Below are 20,000 nucleotides of genomic sequence, written 5' to 3'. Positions count from 1 at the left end.
TTTCCCAGCATTGTCTTTACAATCTTCTTACACACAGGCAGAATGAGTGATTCGCCTAAAGTATGAGCTTTCATATTTTGTGCTATCAGTTCTGAAACTTCGTAAAGAAGAGATTTGAACTTTTTCAGAAGTCGTCATTATACTTTCGAAAGAGTTTCCTGATTTCGTCTGTTGTTCTCACAATCTTTTGAAATAACTTATAGATTTACCTTGTAAATGAGAGTGCTTAGCTTTAAAATGCTTGCTCAGTTTACTAGGAACCAATGATTAATTTGACATTTTACATCCACATAGCGGCAAAGGATCATCAATATTTCCAGTCCAAGGAAAACCAAATCCTCAATAACTTTCGTCGTATTTGCGAGTAGACCACGCTTTAGCTCTCTTACTGGAACTGATTCCGCTGTATTCACTTCTGGAATCACATTCACGTTTCTGTTTTAGAAATCTATCCATTTGTATGGGTGTATTATTGCATATTTATCTGAAACTTTTATATATATCGTTTAAAGTTTTAGATAGGTAGATATATATACCAGTGACAGGAATATGTGTCACGAAAAAAACTTTGGACTATTTATCACAACACTTCAACTTGCAGAACCTATTATTTCTACTGTCACTGCTACACTACAGCACGGCTTTGAGCAGCCGCGCTTGCTCACCAGTACAAAACTCGTTTGAACGAGTTTACAACGTGTATAAAACCTTCTTCCAGGCAACCAGCTGTTGCTTGCTGGATATCTTTCCACTCTTAACATAATACTAATGGTCTGCTGTAAAGAACATTTCAATGCTGAAGTGAGGATATAATTTACTATAAATTCATTTTTTATCATCACTGATATCTACCTAGATCCTAGAATTTCGTGGGGCTCACCTAAGCATGCCTCCGGGCGCACCAGTACGCCCGGGCACACCTTTCGAGAATCACTGCTTTAAAGTAATGTATAATTACATTGAACCCTATGACGATTCATATCGTATGATATCGAGTTGTCAGATAAATTCGTTCGGTTTATTTATACGCTAATCTTTACTATTCATCAACAATATTAACAAATCAATTAATAATTTAATCTTCTTTATATTTTACCATTTCTTGCCAAAATTCCACTAGCTTGTCAGGTCTTGATGGTAGAATCATAGGGTCTTAAGTCGAAGACTTCATCGAGTAACGTTTTCAGATGCACATCGTTGTTGAACGAAACACATCGCAGACTGTTTAACAGCTACTGGAACCGATAATAATCTGAAGGTGTTATATCAAGAGACTACCGAGTGTACGCCAGGACCTTTCAACCGAACTCTTGAATAGGATTTTGGTCAAATTAGTGACTTGGGACTAGCGTTATCGTGTTGCGGAAGCTGATCGGATCGTTTTAGTTGAAATGCCTCGTTGAGCTGTTGCATTTGCTGAACGTAATGCTCTGCATTGAGCAAGAAGTTGCTTTCACACATTTCGTAGTGGATTATCCCTTTCAACTCTACCAAACTCAGATCATTTTCTTGTGTGGTTTCAGGTCTGGTACGGCTCGAGGTTTTACTTCCTTTTCAGGACCTATCCTTTCTTCTGCTTTACATTGGCCTAAATGCACAATTTTTCATCACTGGTGACAATACTATAAAGAAATCTCTGTTTGTGTTCGCACGTAGTCTGGTAGCAATAAAGGTGCGGTGGAGTTTGTCACTTTTGTTCAGAGCGTGTACCGCCCATACACCGATTTTTTAGATTTCATCCATTAAGAAGAAGTGACTGGCGACAGTGTAACGAAAGCATCCTATCAATTAGGCTAAACCACTTGTGGATTGGCGTGGAAATTCGAAGAAGAGATTGCTCAGTAGATCCTCATTCAACTGAACTTGTTGGTCGGAAGGAGGAATTTATGTGAAGTCGAATTTCCCTTCCTTGAAGCTTGAAAGCCATTTCTGTACCGTTCTTTCAACAGTAATGCCTTCTCCATACACAGCACAAATGTTGAGTGATTATGGCAATTTTCGAACTTTGACTGAAAACGAAGAAAAGCCGATGTTGAACGTGTTCATTTTATTCTACTTGTTACTCCATCGTCACATGTCTGAAATAATGTAAAATTTATTCAAATTTTAAAAATCATAAACAGAAGTTGTAGAGAAAGAACAGAGCTAGAAAAAAAGACATAAGGCACTTCGATACAAATATTTTTCGTGTTAATTAAAATAAGATTGGAAAGAAATGATTGAATTTATCTGGCAACCCAATAATAACCAATCGTGGCACGAGAGATGTAAAATAATGTCAACCAAGATTCGAAACATGTTTCCCAAAATTTGTCTCCATGGAGATATATTGCTTTGCTTTACGACATTTGTTTTAATTAATCTGATAGCATTAGCTGCAGACTCACAGGCTCCATATATTGGATGAAAACACGAAAATTGGATATTGTGACGTCATTGCTGTTGTTGTTACTCTTTAAGCCCAGATTAAAACTGATTAAACAAAACTAATGATCAAAGCATTCCAGCCCGGATATATTCTTTATTCTTTTACCCTTTTACTTGTTTCAGTCATTTGGCAGCAGCCATGCTGGAGCACCGCCTTAAAAGGTTTTTATTAGTCGAAGAAATCGAGCCCAGGGCTTATTATTTTGCAAACCTAGTACTTATTCTAGCGGTCTCTTTTGCCGAATCGCTATATTACGGGGACGTAAACACAAAAACATCGTTTGTCAAGTGATGGTGGGGGAGACAAACACAGACACTTAAATACACAGACACACACACTGACGCATACACACACATGTATATATATATATATATATATATATATATATATATATATATATATATATATATAAGCTTTGGTTAGCCCAATGCTATAGTAGAAGACAATTGCTCAAGGTTCCACGCAGTGGGATTGGACCTGGAACCGTGTGGTTGAGAAGCTACATGCATCAATGTTTTCTTTCTGTTACTAGACGATAAGATGCGCATTTAGAAAATGTGGCTTCTATTCCTAGCTAGATCAAGCGACCACTTACTACTTACTTCATCATCTTCCTTGTTAATGTCAATAAGTGATTGCATCTATAATACACCCCCAAAGAGAAATTGTGTCAAGCGAGAATTGAAACCGTTTTTAACTGTTTCAGAGTTTAGCTCCTAATCTATAGATTTCGGCCTCATTAAGCTGCTAATGTTTTCATTTTCATTAGGCACGAAATCCCCATGCCATTAAAATGATAATATTGACAAATAGCAATAGAACTATACCGCACCATATAACACAGTGTAATAAGGATACGAAAGCACATAGTAGCTATTAGCTTTTGATCAAGATATTACTAGAAAGGAACAAAGGTCAACTCTTAATATACTTCCGATATGTGTTTTAAGTTCATTTGAATTCTTGTCAGATTGCTTGCTGCTGAACATCCTATAACTATTGCGTCTCATTGAAATAATGCATTCCGTTCGCGCTTCCTTTATCCATTTATAATGCATCGACTTCCTCTCTATCAAAGGGAATTTCTTCCAATATTTCCAATCTTTCTTTGAACAGATATTCGTTTTGTAGCGACGTAATCCCAGCTTTCTCCAGCCAATAACTACATTTTTCATAACTTGATTTCATTAACTTTTTCTTTCGTTCTTTTTCTCTCTCTTTCTCGCTCTTTTTCTCTCTCCTCTCTCTCTATCTCTCTCTCTCTCTCTCTCTCTCTCTCACTCTCTTTCACAAGAAGTGTTCTGGTAAATTGAAGGAAATAAATAGTAAGTTACGTTGTATAGATAATGCCTAGGGTAAATTTGAAAAGCCGTACTATGAGAATGGACTAATTTCTTCTTGGCAAGTCAAACTAACCTAACCATAGAATAAATCTTTCTTAGACTCAGGACCTCAATTGCATTTAAAGACATGCAATAGAATTAACTCATGAAACGTAACTCATAGAATAGCAGACATATTGGTCAGTACATCCAACACTGAAAATGAAAGTGAAAGAGGTAGTAGTAGTAGTAGTAGTAGTAGTAGTAGTAGTAGTAGTAGTAGTAGTAGTAGTAGTAGTAGTAGTAGTTGTTGTTGTTGTTGTAGCCGGAACAGCTGTAGTAGTAAGAGCAGCAGCATCACCAGCAATAGTCGCTGCAGCAGTAGTCGCTGCAGCAGCAACAACAGTAGTAGTAGTAGTAGTGGTAGTAGTAGTAGTAGTAGTAGTAGTAGTAGTAGTAAACGTTAGTATATGGAAACTGAAATGTTCTGACGTCGCTTAAAGAAAACAGTTCTCTTGCCATTAGATTATCGATTTTGTTTTTTTTTTAGTTATTTTCTTTTAAATTTAAACATTATTTGCTTCGTCTCTACTGTACTACATTCAACACGAAACATGTATGGTTTCACTTCCATTAACGTTTCTATAACTATCAATTCATTCCTACACTGCCACCACTACTACCACCACCACCACCACCACCAATACTATCACATTTCAATTGTCATTTTAATTTCGAGTGGTTTAAACAAATTGTGCTTCGTCTTCGAAACTAGCTAGCTAATGAGGGCAACCTATTGAATCAACTTTATCAATTTAATGATAAAACATATATGAAATATGATATGCTTTCAAAGTTCTTTGTTCATACACACTGTGTACGGGTGAATGTATAATATGGGCACGTGTGTGTGAGAATGTGGTGTGTGTATGTAGATGTGTATTCACATAGATGCCTATACACAGAAATAAATAAATATATATATTTAGAAATATAGATAGCGAGAGAGGGGGAGAGATATGAGTATCTATCCATTTCTCTCTCTCTCTCTCTCTCTCTCTCTCTATATATATATATATATATATATATATATATATATATATATATATATATATATATATATATATATATAAGGAGAATTCACAAAAAAAAAACAGAAGACGAAGACAGGTGGTGTAGATAACAAACAGATGTATTAGTTTAAGGATCGGGATGTGAAAAAGTCTTTAACGTTTCGAACCTACGCTCTTCCAAAGAAAGGAACACAGAAAGAAACAGGGAGATAAAATAAAAATGTGTAGTGTCTAGCGATCTATCATGTCGAGGCACAGGAGTGGCTGTGTGGTAAGTAGCTTGCTTACCGACCACATGGATTTAAGTTCAGTCCCACTGCGTGGCACCTTGGTCAGGTGTCTTCTGCTATAGCCTCGGGCCGACCAAGGCCTTGTGAGTAGATTTTGTTGACGGAAACTGAAATATCCCCGGCGTATATATATGTACATATATATATATGTGTGTGTGTGTGTGTGTGTGTGTGTGTGTGTGTGTGTGTGTGTGTCTGTGCGTCCGTGTGTGTGTGTGTTTGTGTGTCTGTGTTTGTCCCCAACATCGCTTGACAACCGATGCTGGTGTGTTTGCGTCCCCGTGGCTTAGCGGTTCGGCAAAAACGACCGATAGAATACGTACTAGGTTTACAAAGAATAAGTCCTGTGGTCGATTTCCTCGACTGAAGGTGGTGCTCCAGCATGGCCACAGTCATATGACTTAACAAATAAAAGAATATATATATGCATATACATTCATATATATATATACCCTATATTTATATATATATATATATATATATATATACTATATATATATGTGTGTATATATATATATATATATATATATATATATATATATATACACATATATATACTCTATGTATATACTCACACATTCATATACATTTATATATGTTTAAAAGTGAGTGATTGTATTTATGCTATTAGTAAATATATTAGTAAATATACATACAAAATTACATTACTTTTTGCATCCATACTTACTTATATTCACGCGTATATGTTTGTGCATATCTATATCTATATAAGAATAATATATGTATATATTACATGTGAAAAAGCATAGAAAATATATAAGTGTATTTGTGAGTGTAAAGGTATTTTTTACTAAAGAATTTTGCCATATTATTGATTGAATATTCATGAAATTTGAAGTTACGAGAGAAATTTTCAGTAGAAGAAATAGCATGTCACTCTATTCCATATATTGAGTACCTTTTAAACAGCTTTTCTCCGCTATGTGTCTGTGTGTGTGAGTTTTTATGTATATGTATCTTCTAATATATATATATATATATATATATATATATATATATATATATATATATATATATATATATATATATATATATATATATATATATATATATGCATGTTTATGTGGGAAGTGAACGGAAAAAGGAAGTAGAGCGAGAAAAATTTGGTAAGCGAACATTTCATAATGAAAGAATTGTGGTTTTATTATTATTATTATTATTATTATTATTATTATTATTAATGAAATCTAATATTTGCAATTGGAATAACGCCAGCAAATGTTAGAAGGGGAAATCACTTGTTTTAGTATCGGATATCGCGTCTTGTTCGTTTGATCGAATCCTATCCTCTCCTATCCTATTCTATTCTTCCTATCCCAACATTCCCATTCTATCTCCACCTCCAACCTTTGCCTTTCCGCTGCCAACCTGCACTCATACCCGCCATTGATCAAAATCAGTGAACTAACCACCAACCAAACAGAAATCAAATCCGACCCAACCAAATCCATCAGAAATGTGAGTTAGATATTTATACAAAGACATTACACATACATAACTAATGTTGTATGATTTCTATTTGATGCTGCCAATTGTAATAATCAATATTGACAGAAAATCGATAAAACGAAGCTTAAGCTTTAAGTTCATTGCTCTCTTTTTCTTTTGGCTTGTTTAGGGTGGTTTTGTTTTGTTTTTTCATATTATTTATAGTTAGTTGAATATAATGTTTCTTCTCTACCTCCGTCATGCTCCCCTTTCTCTCTCTCTCTCTCTCTCTCTCTCTCTCTTTTATCAGCCTTTCTTCTCTTATCTCTCTCTATCTTTCTCTCTTTGATTAGAATGTGTCAAACAAGAACAAGATACTAATTTTGGAGAAAAAGAAAACAAATAAATGAAAAAACAATTAAATACATTATACACAAAAAAAAAACAGAATATAAAAACAAATCAAATAAGTATATCAAAATATTCCCCCACCTTTATTCTGGAAATCTACTGAGTTAAGTGGAAGGATGTTTTGCTATCTATTTATACATCAGAACTGAGAAATCATGGAATGGACTCTTACTTCATACATTTATACCAAATGCATAAACATTTCAAAAATTGGATTTGGACCAAATGCAATTAATAAAGCGTGGGTGGAATAGTTCATCGATGGTGCACAAAACAATAAATTGAAAGGTCGATCGCTGATTCATACTACCATATCCCAGTCGCTGGAGTGCATCATATGCAGGTCACTTTCAAGGGTTGGAGGGACAAACTGGCATTGGTACTTATATTGAATATAATGATTATTTTATTGGTCTTTGTTTCCCGAACTATTAGGAGACAAGGACGTTCACAAACTAGGACTGGTTGTCAAGCAGTGAGGGATAAAAACAAACAAAAAACACGCACATAATGATAGATAGATAGATAGATAGATAGATAGATAGATTCAGATAGATAGATAGATAGATAGATAGATAGATAGATTCAGATAGATAGATAGATTCAGATATGAATTAGAAGCAGCTCTAGGTATATAAACAAAATCAAACACACATGCACAAGATGTGTGTGTTGTCAGTTCCTGGGTCAGCTGCGTTTTAGGCGTAAGAGAAAACTTTCAATGCACCTGGTGTTAAAAACACCTGAAAGCAAGTTATAGGCAAGCGTGACAACTCCAGTGAAGTCCCTTCTCAGAGCGACCCCTAAAGAATGAAAAGTAAAGCCGACTTTATTGAAATTTGAACTCAGATTGTAAAGACGAACGCAATGCTGCTAAGTATTTTGTCCGGCGTGCTGACGATTCTGCTAGCTCGCCGCCTTAAAATTTATATAAATATTGGTACGTCGCTTATCAATAGTGCACAATTGCAGTGCAATTTTCATTTAATCTCAATAGTCACAAGAAATTGTGTGAAATCCTCTTTGAACAGACACCAGATAAAGGGATTGGAGTTAAGAACTGAAATTCAGCCATTTAGAAATATTCCTTATAGTGTGACGTTAGTCTCAATTACTTCAATTACAGTCCATTAGCAGCTCATCATATCTGCCACATTATTGGCGAACAAAATAAGAAACAGCGAAGTGCCACCAATACATGTAATGCACATCGATAAAGCCAATAATCCGGTTTAGGCGACATTTCTGACACGAAGTTATAAATGTATATCGTAGTTAACATACGTTAATCAAGCAGTGCACTAATGTTTTCAAGATGGAAGCAGATTGCACGTGTTATTGACGTTCATCCTCGAACTGCGCATGCGTTTATATTATACAACATATGTAAAAGAAGAAATCTCTCATTACATGAAAGCGTATCAGGTTAGCAATCTCAGTAAAATGAAAATATTGCGTACGTCATTGATACACTTCCATTAAATTATATGTTTTCAACAGTGATGATTGTAGTGATGACAATGGTTGTTTAGTGAAACTGATATTACTTTTGGGCTAAGTATTAATAATATCCGTGAAAGGATGATGGAAATAACAATATTTAAAAAAATAATTTACTATGAGAAGCAAAAACTGTTAGGTTATCGAACATTCATAAGGTCATCTGCCATCTAAACATTGTTATCTAGGCAAATCAGTTTTCGGGTTGGCTTAAACTATTGTATTTCTGTTGATTTTGGAACACAGAATTCACAAAGATTCTTAGTACAGTTTCTTCATTTTTTTGTTTTAACTCTTTTTGATAGATTTATTTTGTTAAGTTGTTTAAGCTAAGTTGTAATGTCTTCCTCATTGTCCGTTCCGTCAGTAGTATTGTTAATATTCATATCGATAGTTTTCTCAGTGATTGTGTCCATTTATTTGTAGTCGATGTATCGGTGAATTGCTGTCCTACATTGATTGTTGTTTACTGAAAATACTTGATGGGGGACATTATATAAAGATCAGGATCAATATTTAGCTCTGAATGAAGAGAATGGAGGATGAAGAAATTGCATATACGATGAATATTAAAGTAAACTTAAAATAAAATTATTTTTTTACTGTAAAATGTAGACAGAATTCTGATCACGTTAGTCTACGGCATTTTCGGTTTACAAAATGTCACTAGTGAATCTAAATCTCTTTTGTCAGACGAGAATTTTTAAGTAAGTTTTGAAGAATGGTGGCGTATAAATATTTTCTTATTATCTTTTATCCATTTAGTTATTTGCTTTTATTCCTTACTTGAATGTACTTTATTCTAGAACAAAAATAAAATGGAGTGCTCTAAATATAATACTTATATACGTAATACGATATATGAGATTCTTAACCTTTTTTTAATATATGAGTCCAAGTTGTTTGAAATTGCTTGATGGATAAGTTCTATTCCTTATCCATGGGCATGAAGGGATGTATGTCTTATGTTGTGATTATTTTGTTATATTTTAAAATGATTATAAATTGTGTTGCAAGATGATCTTTAGAAAGTTCATAAACGATCTGTATCGAAAATTTTTTTTAATTGACAAAAGGCCATAAATTCTTATGCCCGCAAGATAACCGGGTTAAAAGACAATTCAGTCAATTACAGTATTTTATTGGTAATTCTTTATTGAACCCTTCCTCAGAAAGATGAAAGAAGTTGGGCTGAATTTGAACTCAGAATGTAACTGTGTTAAGAAATTCGTTTCTCAACTATGTGGTTCTAGTGACTAGTTCATCAGGAACTTATAATAAATAGATTAGCTTATTATTCACCGTTTGTGTTATAAAATAAAATAATACCTATTGAATCAGACATGGGTGTCTGATTAAGAAGTTTGCTTTACAACTACTAAGTTTTGGGTTCCTGTCCACTGCGTGGTACCTCTACAAAGTATCTTCTACCGTAGCTCTGTGTTCACTATTGTTTTGAATATTAATCTGATTGATGGAAACTACACACACACACACGCACACACACACACACACACACACAGGGGAGGGGAAGGAAAGGTGGTGGTGAATGAAATGTGTAATATTTTTAACTAAGTTTTTTTCTCCGTTCCTTAGCCCATCTGTAACGCTTTCACGTGATTAGTTGAAGGGAAAGGCAAAGAGCGAAAGAAAAAGGAGAGAGAGAAAGAGAGTAAGGTGAAGAGTGAAAGAGAAAGAGTGAGAGTGTTGTATATTAAACTTATAAAATTGTGCACAAAGTATATAAAGTGTATATATAAAGTGCATTAAGTAGTCCAATTGTTCCAATTTCCTTCACTTTTCAATGATTAGCAGATGAACGATTATCTTTTGATACATGCAAAACACAGGCTACGCTTTCAGTTTTTTGGGATAAAGTTTTCAGAAATAATCCAATAAGTTTACCGTTAATTTCGTGAAATATTCTTGGGTCTCGCTAATGAATGATTATTTTATGAATTTCATTAGCTAACAGCTGTTTCCACTGTAAGATGCGATTTACTTACTCAGATACTCAACTATGAGTCCACCACTTCTTATAGTGGAAACAGCTGTAAGCTAATGAAAAAATATATATATATACATATAGATAATATTAAAAATAAGGATTACCCTGAAGTAGCAATAGCATTACCTTTAATTCTATAATTATGTACCGCATTTTAAGACCAACACATGTTTCAATTGTACCAATTAGTTATCGTTGCAATTGCAACCTACTATAAAACGGTGCAGTCTCTTCAGGGTCCTAACTTGATATCCCTCGATATGGCCGTTTAATGACTTTATTTTATAAACTTTGCGTTGTATAATTTGGAGCTGTCCGTCAAATGAAATGCGAGCAATCTCTATTTCTGATGGAAATATAAAAGGCTATTTTTGCAATAGTTCTAAACGGGAATCATGTTATGTGGAAAATAAGTGTAAAACTAAAAATGTAATTTAGATGTATATTTACATCTGAGGGTAAGGAATTCTTTTACATCGGCGGGACATCATTAATTTTTAAGAGGAGCCTGGCAAATCATTTGAGTTCATTTAAAGACAAAAATAAGAAGTTCCAAACGAGTCTTAGCAAATTAATCTGGTCTTTTAAGGATAGTAACAAGGACTATACGATGAAATGCAAAACCATACAGACCTGGAACCAATAGATGTGACTTATGCTTAGAAGAATTTTATTAGATTTTCACATACAAAGGTAATGAATAAATTCTAGACAGGATCATGTATTGAAAATCTTGTACATGAGGAAGTTCACATTTGCAAAGTATAAATGAATAATTATCATTTAAACTATACAAGGTTTCTAAATGATGGACTAAAAATGATTATCCAATAAGAACTTGAAATAGAGATTTCACGCGCCTGACATGACGGACAGCTCTAAATTATACAACGCAAAGTTTATTTTAAAAAATCATTAAACAGCCACACCGAGGGCTATCAAGTTAAGACCCAGAAGAGACTGCACCGTTTTATAGTAGGGTTGCAATTGCAACGAATACTAGTCGGTGCAATTGAAACATGTGTTAAAAGGCATGGTCTTAAAAGGCAGTATATAATTATAGAATTAAATGTAATGCTATTGCAACTTCGGAGTAATCCTTATTCTTAATATTGTCAATATTAATACTCCAGGAAACCTATATGGTTAAGGAAATATATTCAAAATTATCCAACGGCATATTCCTCTAATTTCTTATCTTATAAGAACTTTATTGGATTTATATGTAAACTGTTGAATAACATATTTTGAATACCTAACTGAGAGCAAACTGGTAATCGTTTTGTGGTATTCCTTTACATTTTACTAATATATATATATATATTATTGTTATTATTTCTAAACCTCTAATATTGCCTATTGTTCTGTACACACAAACACACGTACACACACACACACACACACACACACACACACAAACACACATACGTGTGTACGCGCGCGTGTTTGTGTGTACAGAACAATAGACAGCAAGGTCGGTGGCTGATACATATTACCATCATGCAAACTGCATTAATCTTTTATTATATTCTTTCACATGTTTCCGTTGAGGTGTAGCCATATGCAGGATCGCTTTCAAATGTTTGTACGAAAGAATTGACAACGGTGTGTGAGTGGAGCACTATGAATAAAATTTACTGCATTTTTTAATTTGAGCAAACATAAATGTTTTAGAAATGCTCACTACCTTATAAAAAGTATATCAGCTAATCAAATGCCTTTCTTTCAATGCATCAACAACACTATAACATAATTTGAATACTATTTCAGAAAATTACCGCTGTTCTCTTTGACAATATAAGGAGCAAATTTAGCTGTGACAAAATGAGTAAAACAAGATAAAGTAAAGTTGCTTTTTTAACTCTCCAGAATAGCATTCGGCAAAAGAATCATAGTCATCAATATTCATCCTCAGACATCAAAAAGATTAGAAATTCAAAATATTAGTCTCCAACTTAGTCTTTTCCCACTCCACCGAGATCATCATCAGTTACATTATCAGGTCAAACGCGAAAGAACCACAGATCTTTTCAAACCAAAGCCACCAATCCTGGCAATGTTCTTCCCTTCATTCTCATTATACAATTCACACCAACACTAGGCTTCTACTCACCAATTTTTTTTTAATTTCTCACCTCTCTTTCTTCTGTCTCTTTCTCTCCCTCTTTTACTCACTCCCTTTCTCCAACACTTAACTGAAGGTCTACTATCATCCATTAGCTTCATCTCGAAGTGACCCTTTCTCACTGCTCATAGGAGGTTGGTCACAGAAGGTGTAATCTCAACGAGAAGGCGAACATCAAGAAAAAATACCACAATACATCATTTCCAATTATATGCATGCAAATACAGATATATATACATACAAATTCACATATATACGCAGATGCATATATACATAAATATACACATATATTTATACATATAAATATGAACATCTAAACAAATACATATGAGCAAATATATATGTATATTTGTGCATTAAGACCACCATTGGTTTCATGTTAAGGAAAATATCTTAATATCTTAACAATTTTTCAAGCTGATCGCATGAAGAAATGGTGTTCGTCTCCATTTTGGATGAAAACACAAACTGTCTCAGGAAAACTCTCGGTAATTCACAAAAAGTCTCGTATACAAAACAAGGGGCGTTACTCTTGGCTGACAGCTTTTGAGTAATTATCTCCCTCGATTTGACTTTTGGGAGAAAACCCAGTTGGATAGTGAATTTGTGTGCATTATATTATATTATGTTATTGATATATGTGATGTTTGTATGTTTGCGTGCTGAGGGACTTCATCGCTGGGGATTGTATGTATGTTTCTATGTATGGAGTTTGTGTGTTGTATATATTCAATGTTCACGTTCAGGGACAGAACATATCCTTGTGAGGTTGGCAGTGCGAGTGTTGGTTCCTCTTTGAAATGTCGGAGTGTGAAATATTGCTTGTGTATGCAGAAAGAGAATGATTCATCCTTAATATTTAGGATTTTATCTGCAGACTGTATAATATTTAGCTTTTCAGTGACACAGAGCTCACATTTGGTACCCCGTCCTCTGCCTTTTATGGGTTTAGCAATGATTGAGTTGCTTACTCTCCCTTCTTTCAATGTCCATATCATATTGGATAAGGATGCCGCATGTATTTTATTTTTGTTCTTGAATGACACCAGGTGTTGTGTGTATCTTTCTTTCAACGAGTTGCTCCGCTGGGATCCTTAACTTTTTCCAGACAGTCATTATTTAGAGGACAGTGGTTTGGAGATCTACAGTTACAGTATCTTTCTTTCGATGGTAGTTCTGGTGTATTTATTTTTATTGTGGTTGAATATTATCGACCATGTATTGGCGAGGCAACTATAACTAACTTTAACAGTGTTTCTGTTGAACATCTCATGGTTTTTGTCCGAATGTGGGGAAATGATAATCTATTAATTTTAAGAATTTCACAGCTAGAACAGAGGCGACATTCAGGATATAAGGTGGGTTAAACGGTAATATTTTCCGCTGTCTGCGTCTTCTTGATCTATCTGTATTTGGTTCGATGTAGTTTATGCTATTCTTGAAGCTGAACCTTTCTAATACAGCATTAGCACTGTCTGGCAAAAGAATTTATATGCAACGCCAAAATGATTCTTTGTCATGTTTTTTAACATAAAACCAATGGTAACCTTAGTACCCAAATAAAGACATTTTATCCATTTTCTCGGTGATGAGCACTCATTCTCGTCCTTCGACATTTACGTATGTATTTATACACATATATATTTGTGCGCGCACACACACGCACGCAGACAGTCTCACACGCACATACACACACCCACACACGCACACACACACACACATACGCGCGCGCGCGCGGAAGATTGGGTCTCGAACCAGGCCTTTTGTGATACTCTTAAAGCCAGGAAGTTCTCAGCACCTCCTCGTATGAGTATACATGTACATGTGCATAAATGTTTGTGTGCCTGTGTGTGTAGAAAGATAGAGAGAGTATGTGTGTGTACGTCTGTATGTTTGTGTGTATTTGTGTGTCTTTGTGTGTGTGTACATGTGCAGGAATATGTGCGTATATGTAGAAAGTTATATGTATGTTCAAGCGTGTATGCTTGCATTTGTGCGTTGTACGCATGTGTTTGTGTAGGAGTGTATGAGTACGCGCGGGCATGTGTGTGTACATGTACGTATGTGTATGCGTATGTGTGTTTGTCTGTATGAGTACACGTGTGAGTGTATGTTAGTGTTTGCACGTACGCGTATATGTATTTATCACTCTCTAATGTTTCTTTGAAGCCGAAATCCTAATTACTTTCCACATGGAGATATTTTATTACAAGTTCTGTTTATGTTCTTTTCCCCTTTGAAATGAGTTTTATCGTGAACATTCATCCTGAAGAGATGAATAATTAATAAAAACACATATATGAGTGAGTGAATGAATGAATGAATGAATGAATGAATAATACACGGAATGACTGAATGATTAAGTCAAGAGATGAGGGAATACTTGAATAAAAGTGTGGATATTTGAAGGAGTGAATTATTGAGTAAGTGATTGGATGAAGAATTAACTGAATGAAAGACTGATTGATTGATTGATTGATTGATTGATTGACCGAGCAACTGAGTGAATAAAAGAATAGAAAAGTCAATGAATGAGGGATTGATCGATTGAAAGATTGATTCATTGAGTGATTTTTTGATTAGCTGATTGAGTGGTTGACTGATGAGTTCGTGAATAAAGGAATAGAAAATTCGATGAATAAGTAACTGAACTAACTGAATGAATGAGTGAAGATTGGTAACTTGAGTGACTGAACAGATGGAGAAGTAAATTAACAAATAAATGTATTATCAAACGAATTTCTCATTAAGTAAATGATTGGTTGATTTACTGAATGGCTTATTATTGAGATGGTTGAATTGATTTATTAATTATCTAACGAATTAATTAATTAATTAATGATTGCATGAATGAATTACAGCTATATGCATGAATCACTGCAGACAAAATAGGACTGTGTAGATAGAAAAAATAATAATCTGCTGCTCGATCTTTACAAATGAACAACGATTGATGTAATAAATAATTTTCAGTAAGATGATATAAATTTATATACTAACAGTTTAATTAGTGATAACATATTTTATGTAATAAATATGTTAGAACTATTAGTACTTAACTATTGTTTTCTTACGGGTGGTGTCTCTAAGTAATTAACTCAGTCATTTATATTTTGCCTGTTAGTGGATCCCGTGAAAATTCTATGGATGATGAATATTTAATTTTATAAGTAATTACTTGCAGCAAACTGTATTTAATAAGATTAATTGAATAAAAGCATCTATTTAGTAAATAGAGATAAATATACAAACAATTATATATACACTATATACATGGAAAATTATGTTGTATACATTTCAGCCCAGTAATCAGCGAAGACATGTCAATGTTTCAATGAAATACAGAGAAATGAGAGCGTACAATGAGGAGCAGCTTCCTTCCAGAGGCCGATGATGGAAATAAGCAACATTGCAAAATAGAAATCCAATTCGCGACCACACTTTGGTGTAATATAGCAATCTTAATTTCGTAGTTGTCATGTAAGTCAGGCGACTCTGGCTTCGATAGATACGTTATCAGGGCGGCGTCCTTCATCGATAGCACAATATGGTATATTTCTCCCATTGAATACTGTTGGATACTATATACTACTCCCAATGAAGTACTGTTCGGTGATAATTCGAGTACTTTGTCGACGAGAACAGTAGGGTATTCAACGGACTTTTCTCTGAAAGCATAATGAGGCAGAGTATATGTTTACTGGAAGACCATGTAACTAATGTAGACATTCTAATAAAGAAAGCCAACTCAAGACACTGTAGTAAAATAATCACAGAACGAAGATTAAAACTAGCAGGTTACATACTCCAGCTGCTAAAACAATGCCATGATAAACCAGTTTTCAAATGGACACCACCGGAGGGGAAAATAAATAGAGGAAAACTGAAAACTACATGACGTAGAACATTCATAGCCGATATGAAAAAAGTCACTATCTCATGGCCAGATGTAGCGAAAACCGCAGCCAACAGAAATCCATAGCGAAAACTTCCTGTCTAATGTGCTCGAGAGCACATGAGAAACTGATAATGATGTTGACCGAGTGTCTTTATTGCGAGCGTCTGAAGGGGTATTTGGTTCAAATTTTCTAACGTACTTTCAGCTAACAATTGTTTTATTCCTCACTGCAATTAAGATAATTTTCTATCTACAATTAAAATTTGGTGTAATAACCTTTGCTAAGCAGCAGAGATGCGTTTTATAAGTTGGTTTTTTTCTTTCTATTCGGTGTAATGTTTACTGCCAAGAAGAGAAATGAGCAAGTTTCTGATATTTAGGATGCTCATAAACTACAATGAACCGACCAAGTTCGAAACTTTGATATACTTGACAGCAATATTATTTTCTACTCAAGGCACAAGGCCCGAAATTTGGGGGGAGGGGGCCAGTCGATTAGATTGACTCCGGTACACAACTTGTACTTAATTTATCGACCCCGAAAGGATGAAAGGCAAAGTCGACCTCGGCGGAATTTGAACTCAGAACGTAAAGACAGACGAAATACCGTTAAGCATAACGCCCGACGTGCTAACGTTTCTGCCAGCTCGCCGCCTTACTCATCAGCAATATTCCGAGTATACTTCCTTAGACAAACCATAAAATGGAGTCATTCAACCAATAGAACAATTTTAAACTGACCGTGGTTGCTTGATTTATTTCTGAATTTGCGGGTATAACTAGGAAAGTCAGTTGGTATATTTTCTGCTATCATAAAAATTTCTCAAAGGTTAAAGAATTTTTCAGTTAAATGCATTTGTACTTTTGATCACAATGAACAAGTGCTGTGCCGTACAATGACGTCGGGGGATGGGTCGTTCCATGTCTTTTCTATATCACGTTGAAGGTTTCTTTCTATCTCGTCTCCGCTTCATCGTGTCGGGGTAACCATTTTTCGGTAATGAAATAATACGTTGTTATACAAATAAGACAACAATAGTTATGATATATGTTTATATGCATGTATACATTTATTTATTTTATAGCCTTAAAGATCTGTCGGTTTATAAGGTGAGTTATTATTATTGTTATTATTACCCACAAACACCAAAGTTAGTAAGAAATGTACAGGATAAACAGAAATCTACAATAAAAATAATGATTCAGTTAATAAATAGATAATGATTATTATCAAAATCAGTATGGAACAACAAATTAACATCCATGTAAGATCCTCAAAATAAGGGCCAACTATATAGAACGAATCGAGGAATCCCAGGAACCCTCAGATTACCTTGACACTCCAAAGTTAAGTGAATTCTCTCAGGTTTTTCCCGCTAATCTACAGCCACATATTTAAAGTAGATCCTTTTAGCCGTATGAAGGCCGCCGTTCTCGGCCACCTCTCATAAATTTTATGATAAGTTGAGAACCAAGGCAAACAATAAAATTACAATACTGCTTCGTTGATCTGAAAGAAATCAATTAACATCGATTAAATAACAGCAAAGAAAATGGAAAACAAATTACAAAAATGTCGAAGAATACTTACGTAATACACTAATTTAATAGCGACGTTTTAATGCTGTTTTTTCTAGTATAAGTGAAGTATTGCAAATTTTAGTTCCAGTGGTCTATTTGCTACCACGTCTGAACACACTGATGGAGTAAAAGTTAAGTAGCCATCAGATAGATTCAGTCTCCCACACATATAAACACAAACAATACAAATATAAACTGCATCGTTCGGCACAAGCTTAAAAGGGGAATGCGTACTTGGATTGATTAAACGTATATATATGGTGTGTGAAAACTCTTCACCGCCAAAAACAAACATGTTGTTACCCTATCATTAGGAGATTAATCGGGATAGATGGTCAGACATTATTGCTTATGTCTCACAAAATTATAACTGGAAAGCCATAAATGGATGAGAGAAAAATATCTTTTTTTTTTGTACTTGACGTATATTTCACTTTATCCAAAGAAATCGAATTACCGCAGAGCTTGCACAGATAGTATCTGCAAAGAAAATAGTTCTAGTCTAAAAGAATATTTAGGCCAACAGATTGGCAAAATTAAGGAGATATATTCTGAAAACCAAAGATGTTAGGTGGAGATACATAATGCTTGAAAGAAACAATACATTGAGAAAATGCAGACAACCAACGAAAAGAAACGAGAGCAACATAACGAAAATAAAGACATCATAGGTAAAACAATGAGAAAGTAAGTCGCGAGAATGGCACAGGGAGAAAACAAAATATGTTACTATCACAGCAGAGTAAATAACGAGACGATACAATCAAGCTCTAACAACCTACAGAATACTAACAAAAGCCATTTCCGAATAAAGCATGGAAATATATAAAATGCGAATACAAGAAAGATTAAGAATAGAAAATACTAAATATGGAAATTCTGATTATGACAATAATCTAAAATTGGAATAACTTTTTGTAAACCAACAAACGATCCTCTTAAAAAATAAAACTTGACGATACATAACAACAGCAATATAAAATTCGAATCTGATGATCACAGGCTTTATGAAAACAAATGTAAATATCAGTAGCATTGGAGCGAAAAATAATATGTGTAGCAAACTACACTACAATAGCAGGATTCACAATGGGATGTGAGTAATCACTTATCTCTCCTCACATATGAATATCAAACCTAATAAACACGGAAAACAACCATATTGAAAAGGATAGCAATAAAATTAAACATCGTTCAGTTCTTAATGAAATCAATAACGAAAACAAAATTACCTTATATCTAAAAAAATATCTGAAACAAGAGAGCGTCCTCCAATAGCGAAACGTCTGTCTTTATGAAAATTGACAACGATTATTTGATTATACAACAGATTGACTCCAAAACATTTTATCAAAGACGAAGTGAAAATTGAAATAGAAATCAAGGAGAATGGTTATCGACAGAAATTACTACAGAAAATTATACTTAAAACAACGTGCAACGCCAGAACAATCGATGGAAACTATATCAATTGAAAAATAACTCGAGTGCTACAAAATATAACTGGAGTGTATCAAAATGTGATATAAAGTTAGAAATTTCTGCTTTAAACGTTTGACAGGTACGCATAAGAGTGCTGTCAGAAATATTTAAAGAAACATTGAAATAGCCGGAAACAAGACTTGAATGGCTCACTGACAGGAATATTCATTTTAATTCTCAAGACAGTAAATAATTAAAAAAAAAACTACACAACAGCCGTAACCTCGCCGCCGACATCGTAAGTTTTTCCAAAGCAATTTTATAAGCTTGTTCTAAACGTTTATACTCGTTTTCAGACTTTTAGTTAGCCCTTCTTTCGTATATTCTGAGTAATATAACGTTTTCATTTCATAAGTTCCAAGTTGCTTCGGTGGTTGAAAAAAGTTGGGTCCGTGTATCATATATCAAGTATGGACGCAAGAAAATATGTCTT

The 20,000-nt window shown here is 34.3% G+C and overlaps 1 protein-coding gene across 1 annotated transcript in view; it reads right to left on the bottom strand.

Annotated features, from left to right (window-relative positions):
- LOC106877894 (zinc finger BED domain-containing protein 5) overlaps window positions 1-74 on the bottom strand; it is a 645-nt gene extending 571 nt beyond the window's left edge. Inside the window, exon 1 of the mRNA XM_014926941.1 lies at window positions 1-74. This exon is cut by the window's left edge and continues 571 nt beyond it. Coding sequence (XP_014782427.1) covers window positions 1-74 — 74 coding nt within the window.
- Window positions 75-20,000: the final 19,926 nt, after the last annotated feature.

The sequence above is a fragment of the Octopus bimaculoides genome, chromosome 7, assembly GCF_046866305.1.
Source record: "Octopus bimaculoides isolate indiv1 chromosome 7, ASM4686630v1, whole genome shotgun sequence".
Taxonomy (NCBI): Eukaryota; Metazoa; Mollusca; class Cephalopoda; order Octopoda; family Octopodidae; genus Octopus; species Octopus bimaculoides.
This window is presented reverse-complemented; position numbering and strand designations above follow the sequence as displayed.